At 45.4% G+C, this 9,678-nt stretch overlaps 1 protein-coding gene across 1 annotated transcript; it reads left to right on the top strand.

The window, feature by feature from the left end:
- The first annotated feature begins 3,153 nt into the window (after positions 1-3,153).
- Positions 3,154-3,952, top strand: BJ212DRAFT_1415374 (uncharacterized protein). The gene is made up of 2 exons (XM_041337548.1): positions 3,154-3,880; positions 3,929-3,952. Exon 1 carries the CDS (start codon positions 3,183-3,185, stop codon positions 3,501-3,503), a length of 321 nt encoding a protein of 106 aa, XP_041185002.1. The 5' UTR covers positions 3,154-3,182; the 3' UTR covers positions 3,504-3,880; positions 3,929-3,952.
- Positions 3,953-9,678: the final 5,726 nt, after the last annotated feature.

The following is a 9,678-nucleotide window of genomic DNA, read 5'->3' as shown; positions in this document are numbered from 1 at the left end:
TTCTCCGCGTCTCAATATCAAAGCCAAGGAAGGCATATCAAGGGCAATCAGATTGATCCCTCACAATGTTCGGCGATTGGCAGCGGCATCCGGCGCCACCAACCCAAGGAAACACCGTTTGGGCGCCCAAATACCCAAATTAGTAGTATAGATTGATGCGGATGGGCCATGTGGCACCATCACGACGCATGATTGGAAGAAAGAAGCCATTATTATCTCCCTGTCCCGTGTTTCAGAGCACAGCGCCGGGATTGAGCCAATGACTTTTTCCCGCGCGCGAACCGCCCTTCGCGACATAGGGCCTCATTTGAGCCCCTGAACAACATGAAACGCCGCGCAAACCTTAACGTTCAAAAGTAGGTTGTATCTTATCTCGCACTCAATAAAAACCAGAGCAAATAGGTGACTCGTGATAACCAAATGTGCACTAATTTGGGCTTTGTAAATAACATGAAGGCGAAAACTTTGTTTTATGGATGCCTTTTTCGAGAGCTGGGAAGATTTGCTGTTTCAGTGTGGTGGTGTCTCCGCTCAGAGTGCATCCCAAATTCTCTCTAGAATGTGAACCTTTGAGCTTGCCCGAGCAAGGATTCGTTCTTCATCAATTTCACGTTTGCCGGTGGCTTCGCTACAGCTAGCGGGAATTGTCGAAGTGCGGTAGTAAAACTAGTAGCCTTTCGCCCCATAGCGAGAAAAAAATCAGGATAGCGATGTAAGATCTGGATTGTCATTAGTATTTCGCAAGATCACGGTCACCACGCCACTGACGTGATAAATGATGACGATACAAAAGGCAGAAAAGCGTTGAAACCCGTTTGAGCAGATTCTAGACATGCTCAGGTAGGTGCTACCGTTGAAAAAGAGTACGACGAGTCTGTGATAATCAAGGCAAACCAGCGTATGGAACGGTCCCTTGTAAGGGAGTGCTTGATCTATTTCTTGAGCTTTCGACGCGCGCATGAAAGTGCTGAAAGCAATTACATCAGAAAACGACAACTCGCTCAGCATGAGCAACATACATGTGGGTATAAGATATACACATCCACGTAATAGTGCCAAAGTTTGCAATAAAGCTTGCGAACCAGCCGAACGCCGTTATGCTACCGAACAATAACTGATCAACATTTACAAGCGATGAACAGACGACATTCATTACCGACGGAATTCAACGAGGTTGCATTAAGGAATGTCAAGAAGCAGACCGAAGTGTTCGGAATAAGCAAGGGCCACTGGCAAGGAACCCAGTGTGGTTGACCTTGGCGAATATGCGAGGTGCCTTGCGTTCCACAGCGAGGCCGTGGAGCGTCCTGGAGCCGATATAGAGGTCTGAGTTTGACAAACCAAGTACAAAGACTAACACCACGGCGTTGATGATATGGTTCGGGACTTTGATGCTGACAATGGTTGTCGCTAATCAATAGAACGTTAAATTCCAGAGTTGCACAGCCCATGGGTGGGGACAAAACACGTACCTATGACGAATAGCGATGCCGCAGCACCAACCGGAGATTTACTAGCCACAAAAAGTGCCTACAACAAAGTCAGGAGCAGCCCCTTCTGTGTGTAGTGCCACGTACACTAATATTACTCGGTACCGTCAAGCTACTGACGAACGTACCTTAGGCCATATAAGACACCAAAATACTCTACGAAAAGCCCTTGGTGCATTTCCCCTCGGATTTTCAGTTTCGCCATGGTCACGCCAATCAACTCTGTATTGATGTACGAAAACAAAGCTGTGGTAAGGTTGCTCCAGAATCCAGGGGAATGTGCGACGCGAGAGTCATGTACTTCACCCAAGAAGATATTCACGGAGGGGTCCGTAGGGTGCTCTCCAGTATCTACGGCCAATACGATCGTGTTGGGGGTCGATAATGAGTCCAATCAAGATGAGACCAACTAAAGCGACGACTTCGATGCTGCAGGACCAGAATTCGAATTCGCCAAAGACGCAAATGCCCAACGAGTTGATGAGGAAGACTGATGTAAGACGCGTTAGCTGTGCTACTAGTAGTACAACCAGATCGGATAGATGTCGTACTCAGCGCATTGTAAATCACTGAAACCAGGATCAAGTCATCTGCATGATTGAATTGTTAAAAGATACACCCACCACTTCGACATTCTTCGTAGTTTGAGTGAAGAACTTGAACACATGATTTCATCCAAGGACGAAGCCGAAAGCAGCATTGACATAACGAGTCGCATATCCTGTAAGACCCTTCTTATTAGGGAGAAACGCACCCATTTTCTTGACGAAGTAACAGACTAAGTCCATGGAGGAGTACCCAAACCAGAGACCCAGTGGACCTCCTCTGACGAGAGCGGTACTTAAACCGATGATGAGACCTGTGCTAGCGAGCCTCCTGACTAGGTAGGGTTTCAGTTCAGGTCCAAAGGTGCATCATGAAGGTTTGCAATACCGTGCGGCGTTATCATGGAAATCTGTCTCGCTTTCAAACCGCGACGCAAGCTCGACTCCTCGGAAAGGTCCACTAAAACGGGGTAAAAATCCTTACTAGCCTCAGAGCTATCAATCTTCTTCTCAATGTCATCACAGTGCGTGTCTGTATTGTGGTTGAGGGGAAAGGATTCGAATGAAGACAAGGTCACGCACTTTTTTCGACATTTGAGCAATATGTAATTGCTGTTAGTGGAGCCCGCATGCAATTAAATGCGTCAAGGTGTTCACAGAGAAAGATCATAAAAGTGTTGCACGAGTAACAACACGATAGAGGCAAGGTACCGCTGGCGGGTCAAATTTTTCAACATACCACAGAATTTTTGATCGGTACACCGTGCAGAGACCAAGGGTTGTGACTGTTATCTTTTTGACATCTAAGAAGCCCTCCAGTCTCAATATTGCCTCGAGACCGGTCATCATGCCCCGTCGTCTGAGACGAGAAGTTGCGCTCGAAACCGAAACGGAACGGTCCCGTCATGTTGTCCGTACCAGTTTTTCCTGATGGTCTGCGTCCCCCTGTGAGACCAAGTAACTACTTTTGCCAAGGTCTGCGCCACAGTTTCAGATATAGCTTGAAAATTTATAGCATGCATATACGATGAAATTTGAAAACCATGGTATTAGTATTGTGTACATATATTTGCTATCCTCCCAAAAATAAACACAGATTCTACGCTTATGTCGACTGGCCGTGCACCTTGCTTGTCTAAAATCTGTCATGTGTTTGCATGTGCCCTCACTTACTGGCCAGCGCTACTTCCATAGACAAGTGCGATGTGTTTATTTGTATTTCTATGCAAGCTCTATCACTACTCCTTTTCACTATCTGTTGTTATATTCTCCCATCATTCGTCCGTTTTTTTGGTCCAGCAAATCACATCTAATGACGACGAGCTCCCGCGCTGTTCACGGTATTCGACTTCGACGAACCGGAGGCAATAACGGAACAATCCATCGATACGCAGGAGCGGTTTGTAAAGCTTTTTTTCACTTTGCCCTCGTCTGGAAAGTCGCACTCGATGTTTGCGTTGGTCGCTGATGATTGACCTTTACTTCCCCCACTTGCATGCAAATGAGCCTGGCTCACTCGGTTGGCTCCACCCTGCTCCACATTCAGGGCCAGTGCAATCAAACACATATATATCTGATATCAAAGATAGTACCCAGATGGCCAGATCACACTACTGCATCATGTTGGCTATCTGCAGCCTGAGTAACACATGCACCATGCCGCTTTAGCGACGTCAGTTTTCATGTGCTATTGAATTCAAACCGTGTCATCAGATCTAAATCACATCTCCGGATACCCTGGAGTTGTGCAGTGGACCAGGCACAACCAGCTTTACCAGACCGGTCGGCAAGTAGCCAACATGGCTCCAGGGACAGTTGGCGCGACTGATTTCTATTTATTCTACCGTGAGTAGCACTGCGCCATCCTTAAGAACGCTCTTTTGAAGATAGTAGACCTGCACCACGACACACCTCTATATTTCCTCCCATTGCTAAGTTATAGTTATTTGCAATGCCTGTTCCGTTCGTACGCCACTCTGAAGTCGACGTTCTCATTATTGGTGCTGGCCCTGCTGGGCTCATGTGCGCGAATGCTCTGGCAAATGCGAAAGTGAACGTTCGGATCGTTGATAAAAGGTCGGTGGGTCGATCCCTTCCACTCCTGCTTTTAACTCGACTTTCTGTTAGGGCTTTCAAGCTAACTACTGGTGAGGGTGATGGACTTTCACCTCGCACTGTCGAAGTTTTGCAGGTGAAAATGCTTCATTGCTGATTGACTGAGACTCAGTATTAACAAGCTGGACATAGAGTTATGGACTTGCAGAACGCGTTCTAAAGGAGGCCTGCCAAGTCCACCTAGCGGTACGCCTTTCAAGACGGGCTTCCAGGATATATGACTCATTGCATATCAGGCCTTCTACAATCCTTCTTCAACCGGCGGTATTGAGGTTCGTAAATCCCGCTATTGACGAAGGATACTCGCTCAATTTCCGCCATTAGCTTACCAATAGAACATCAAACGTGACAGCTCCGTCTGCAAGATACCCATTCGAGGTGTGTTGATAAATCGGACAGAAAGCATATCAGCTGAATGAGAGCAAGGTTGCGCTTCATCAAGCAGCCATTCAAGATATTTTCATAGATTCCATGACCCCACTCGGCGTTGAGGTCCAACGATCGACAATACCAACTTCGATGGAGCTCTCCAAAGATGACAATGAATTGGCAGATCCTACATCATATCCTGTTCGCGTTGTGCTCCAAAGACTAGACAAATCGGAGGGCGAACCACAAGAAGAAATTGTCCATGCTAAATTTGTTGTCGGTTGTGATGGTGCGTTCCAAAGTTGTCAATCTAGGCAATATAATCCTTTGCCTTGATAGGTGCTCACTCATGGGTCCGTAAACAAGTCGATATTACGATGGATGGAGAACAGTCTAGTGAGAATATTAATCACTTAGAATTCTCAGCAAGCTCAGTCTCGATCGATAGATTCCATCTGGGGTGTCGTGGACATGGTCACGCCTGACACCGACTTCCCGGATGTCAGGAACAAGGCCCTTGTACATTCTAACCATGGCTCAGTTCTTCTCGTTTCTCGAGAACAAGATCGCATTCGCGTATATGTACAACTGGAGGACAAAGATGTCACCGATCCAGTGACAGGCAGGGTGGACAAGGAGAAAATGGGTCCAGAGCAGATTCTTGAAGTAGGTGGTATCCACTATATGATCAGCAGTCATCAATGTTCCCCTTAGACTGCTCAGAAATCGCTGGTACCTTACAAGCTTATCCGGAAGAGTGAATTTTTGTGGTGGACAATATACAGCGGTATGCATTTTACTACTTGCTTCGAGTTCATGTTTGTTTGACATTTTTACTCAAGTTGGACAACGAGTAGCCTCAAATTTCTCCATCAACAATCGAGTATTTATCACTGGGGATGCTTGCCACACACACTCTCCGAAGGCAGGTAAGCGTCTTAAATCTGTCCCCTTCACCCGGTCTGGTTATAATGGAACTTCCAGGACAAGGGATGAACGCGAGTATCAATGATAGCCATAATCTTGGTATGTCTTCGCTTTCTGTTTTCACGATCGAGCTAAATCGTTTTGTCAGCTTGGAAAATTGCCCTAGTTGTTCGTGGGTGGGCAGACATGTCCCTTTTGTCAACGGCAAGCTTCTCAATTTGTGTGACTGTTTGACTACTTGTTCACGCCCTGCCGATAGTATGAATCAGAGCGCCGTAAATTCGCATTAGATCTGATCGCGTTTGATAAAATGTGGTCCACCCTTTTCTGTGGCAAGCCCTTGACTGAGCAGAACAACGATGGGGTTTCGCCCGATCATTTCTTCAAGTGAGATTATACTACTAACAGTTATGTCCTTTTACTAATCCCACGGGGTTGCAGGACTTTCCAAACAGACTTCACCAGTGGCATTGGGATACATTATCAACCTTCAGTTGCAGTAAACGACAGAAACCAGGAGCTGGCTAGTGGTCTCGTCCCCGGTAAACGTGTCCCTCCATACAAATTCATGCGTGCGGCAGATGCATGGCCGTTCGAGCTCCAGGACCTTCTTCCTTCGGACTTCCTCTTTAAGTTACTTGTTTTTACTGGTGATTTCAGCGATCCGCTTCAGCAAGCGAGGGTTGAGTTGATGGTCACGGACATACAGAAACCCGAGAGCTTTCTAAACCGTTACGCGACACATGAGAACTCACGATTTGACATCATCACGATCAGCAAAGGCCGGAAGGAAACATTTAATCTATTTCAGCTCCCTACACTTCTTCGCTCTCATTGGTCAAAGTGAGTGCTTGCTCATCTGTATGAAGTACGATGATATTGATCGAAGTGCTCTTAGAGTGTTTATCGACGACACCGATCCCACTGGTAGCTTCGGGGGAGAAGGTTACTCATATTATGGAGTGGGACCTGAGGGCGCTGTGGTTGCTGTTCGTCCTGATGGCTATGTTGGAGCCATCGCGCCACTGGATCGCGTTGGGGACCTTGATGCGTATTTCGCGTCTTTCATGAAGATTCCCGCTGATGCTTAATGATAAATCTTCCTCAAATGCTGCTTCGCTACTTCAAAGTACCATTAGTTCCTATCTGAAATTGAAATCCTTCTAGCTATTTCCACATCCTCAAACTAGACCTTCTCACTTGTGCACTCTATGGTGCAACGCACCATTCTTCATTCTTTTCTGGCCGACGCAGGCGATGATAATTCACACCTTTGAAGGGGAGGATCACGTCTTGAAAAGAGCCGAGCTTGCCTGAACAATCGACAGCTACTAACGCCGACTGCTTCCACCGACCCAATAATAAAAACCGAGAAGTGGAGCGAGAGAGATTCGAGGCCGTCTCACATATACACATCCGCTAGCATGCCTGTGAAAGTGGTCAGAGTAAATTTGTATGTGATGCACAGGAAGGAGCTGACCATGACGTGGTGATGTATTGAGACTGGAGATAGTGATGGCTTTGCCATCATGGGGCCCCCTCGGAAAACAACGAAGTGAGAATATTGAGTGACAGATTCTGATAAAGGGGTATGATGGCATCAAGGCTAGCTCGCAATATCAGATCTATCAGAGTCGGTCGATTGCAAATTGAGTGCGCCAAGCTGTTCAGAGGGAGACTATAAAAAGCGTTTGTGTGAATATTTCATATCACGATAAAGGTACCCTTGCAAGGTTTCCGAGTCAAGGGTTGGATTTTTGAATATACCGTAGGATTTCTGGTTAGAGACCAGGGGATATGACTGCTCTTCTTTAAAGACCTATAAAACCACCCAGCCTCGAAGTCGGTCATCGTGCCTGTCATCGTCGTCTGGGGCGAGAAGTAGCGCAGGTGGCGGTGGTGCTTGTCAACTCAGATGACCCAGTAGCAAACTAAATTTAGCCATGATGTGCATCACGAGTTGTTCCCACGTATACTTGCTATCAGCGAAACCTCCTCCACAGAAAATATTAATATTATGTCTTATTCCACAAATACGACGCCCGTATGTTCAACAGCGACGGCATATTATGGCATGCCGATGATTGAAGATGCAGTAAAATTTCTGGAGAAAGCAGTGGAGATCCCTTGGACGCGATTGGTACGCACATCGCAGGTCACATGCTACTCAGTATTTTCAAATCCTGACAATGATAATCTTCACGATGCCTTTCGTGTTAAGGGAATAATTTGGAGATAGCCAATACTCAGTGCTTGGCCATTTGAAAATCCACACCATTTCATCTGAGTGCATGAACTGAAATGAGCATCCAATAGAATGTAGTATGGCTCTAATCACACAGTGGCCCTTGGCACACCACACCAGGATCTTGTTCCAGTCCTCCTCAGTATAGCACCAGCTGAAACAGTATGTTGCCAGCTAGCTAAGAATAACTATGTTTTGTTGGAATCTGAGAGTTCTGAGATGAGGAAGACTGATGGATCTGACCAAGGCATGCACAATGAGTAGTGAGAGGTAGAGGTATGAGCACAAGCCAAAAAGGGACAAAGGGCGAGCAATGCAGTGATGTCAGCTTGCATCCTACTTTATTTTTCTGTTTGGTTTTCATACATTATAGTTGTCAACGTACTTACCTTAAAAATGCCAGTAGCAGTGTCCTAGCATCTCAGTTCTTTCCAAGACACTGAGATGTGAGTAGGAATTTGTCACTTATACAATACAAAGTCTAACACAATATAGTGTACTTGTTTAATAGGTGGCCAAACCCTCAACAGAGTTCTTTCCAAGACACTGAGATTGTACTTGTTTAATAGGCTCCCTGTCCCTCCCACTCTTCTTATCACTGCATGTTTGTCCATTCTACTTGCTGCCTAATTATACTCAACGACCTTGAAACTGCAGTGGGAGGCAGACAAAATATGTTAATATCAGAAAAGAAAGCACATCAGGAAAACCTCAACTTACTTAATCAGACTTTTGTGGAATTTCCAATGGTTTTCACTTCTTTTCAAAAATGAGTTGTCTTTTTTTCAATTGTTTTTCTTAATTCACTGCCTGATCTGAACTTACAGTGGCTCAAAAAACTGTCCGCATGTTTTGACATTTTTCACTATCTATGATATTGTGTGAGAACGAACAAATGCCTCAAGGACATGCTTATACCACATTGTAGTATGGCTTCAGGGTTTTCATTTGAGCCCTACATCGTGGGAATCGGTGGAGATATGGTGGAGATACAAGGCTCACAAAATGGTGACTCATGCGGACAGTTTTTTGAGCACATATTAAAACTATATAAATCATCATTTATGACACCATAACAATCATGCCACCATTAAATAAATCATAAAGTGGTGTCATTATGTCATTTTAAAACCATATCTAACTATACAAACCAAAAATTTCCATATGTCATGGTTATATTCACCATGAAAGCCACCCCCCCTGCTCAAAGGGATAATATCCTCTCTCTTTCCTATTCTGGCCTCTCTGCTTGTCAAATTTCCCCTAGAACTGGAGTATGCAAGTCCACTGTGGCCAAGTTCATCAAAGAAAGTCACACAGACAAGGAAAACTTCTGTGAAGGGCGTCCATCCAAGCTCACCTCTACTGATAGGAGGGCTATTATTCAACATATCACTACAGGAAAGGCTGATAATGCTGTCCAGGTCACCTATTACATCAATTCCACCATCACATTCCCTGTCTCTTCACACACTGTGAGAAACATTCTCAAGACAGCTCATCCCAGGTCAGTAACAAGGAAGAAAAGGCTCTCCTCTCTATCACACATATGTAGAGAGGACTAACCTTTGCCTTAGCCCATCAGAATTGGATTACATGGACTGGAAGCATGTTATATGATCATATAAGACCACAATAAATAGGATTGGGTCAGATGGCAAGGTATATATGTGAAAAAAGAAGGGTGCTAGTCCTCTCTACATATGTGTGATAGAGAGGAGAGCCTTTTCTTCCTTGTTACTGACCTGGGATGAGCTGTCTTGAGAATGTTTCTCACAGTGTGTGAAGAGACAGGGAATGTGATGGTGGAATTGATGTAATAGGTGACCTGGACAGCATTATCAGCCTTTCCTGTAGTGATATGTTGAATAATAGCCCTCCTATCAGTAGAGGTGAGCTTGGATGGACGCCCTTCACAGAAGTTTTCCTTGTCTGTGTGACTTTCTTTGATGAACTTGGCCACAGTGGACTTGCATACTCCAGTTCT

This window comes from Suillus subaureus (genome assembly GCF_016647635.1).
Source record: "Suillus subaureus strain MN1 chromosome Unknown BJ212scaffold_442, whole genome shotgun sequence".
NCBI lineage: Eukaryota > Fungi > Basidiomycota > Agaricomycetes > Boletales > Suillaceae > Suillus > Suillus subaureus.
The sequence above is the reverse complement of the archived record's forward strand: the minus strand, read 5'-3'. Positions and strand labels throughout refer to the sequence as shown.

What these genes read in the sequence shown, in the direction of transcription:
- BJ212DRAFT_1415374 (XM_041337548.1), top strand. Translation starts at nt 3,183, where the DNA reads ATGTGTTTGCATGTGCCCTCACTTACTGGCCAGCGCTACTTCCATAGA.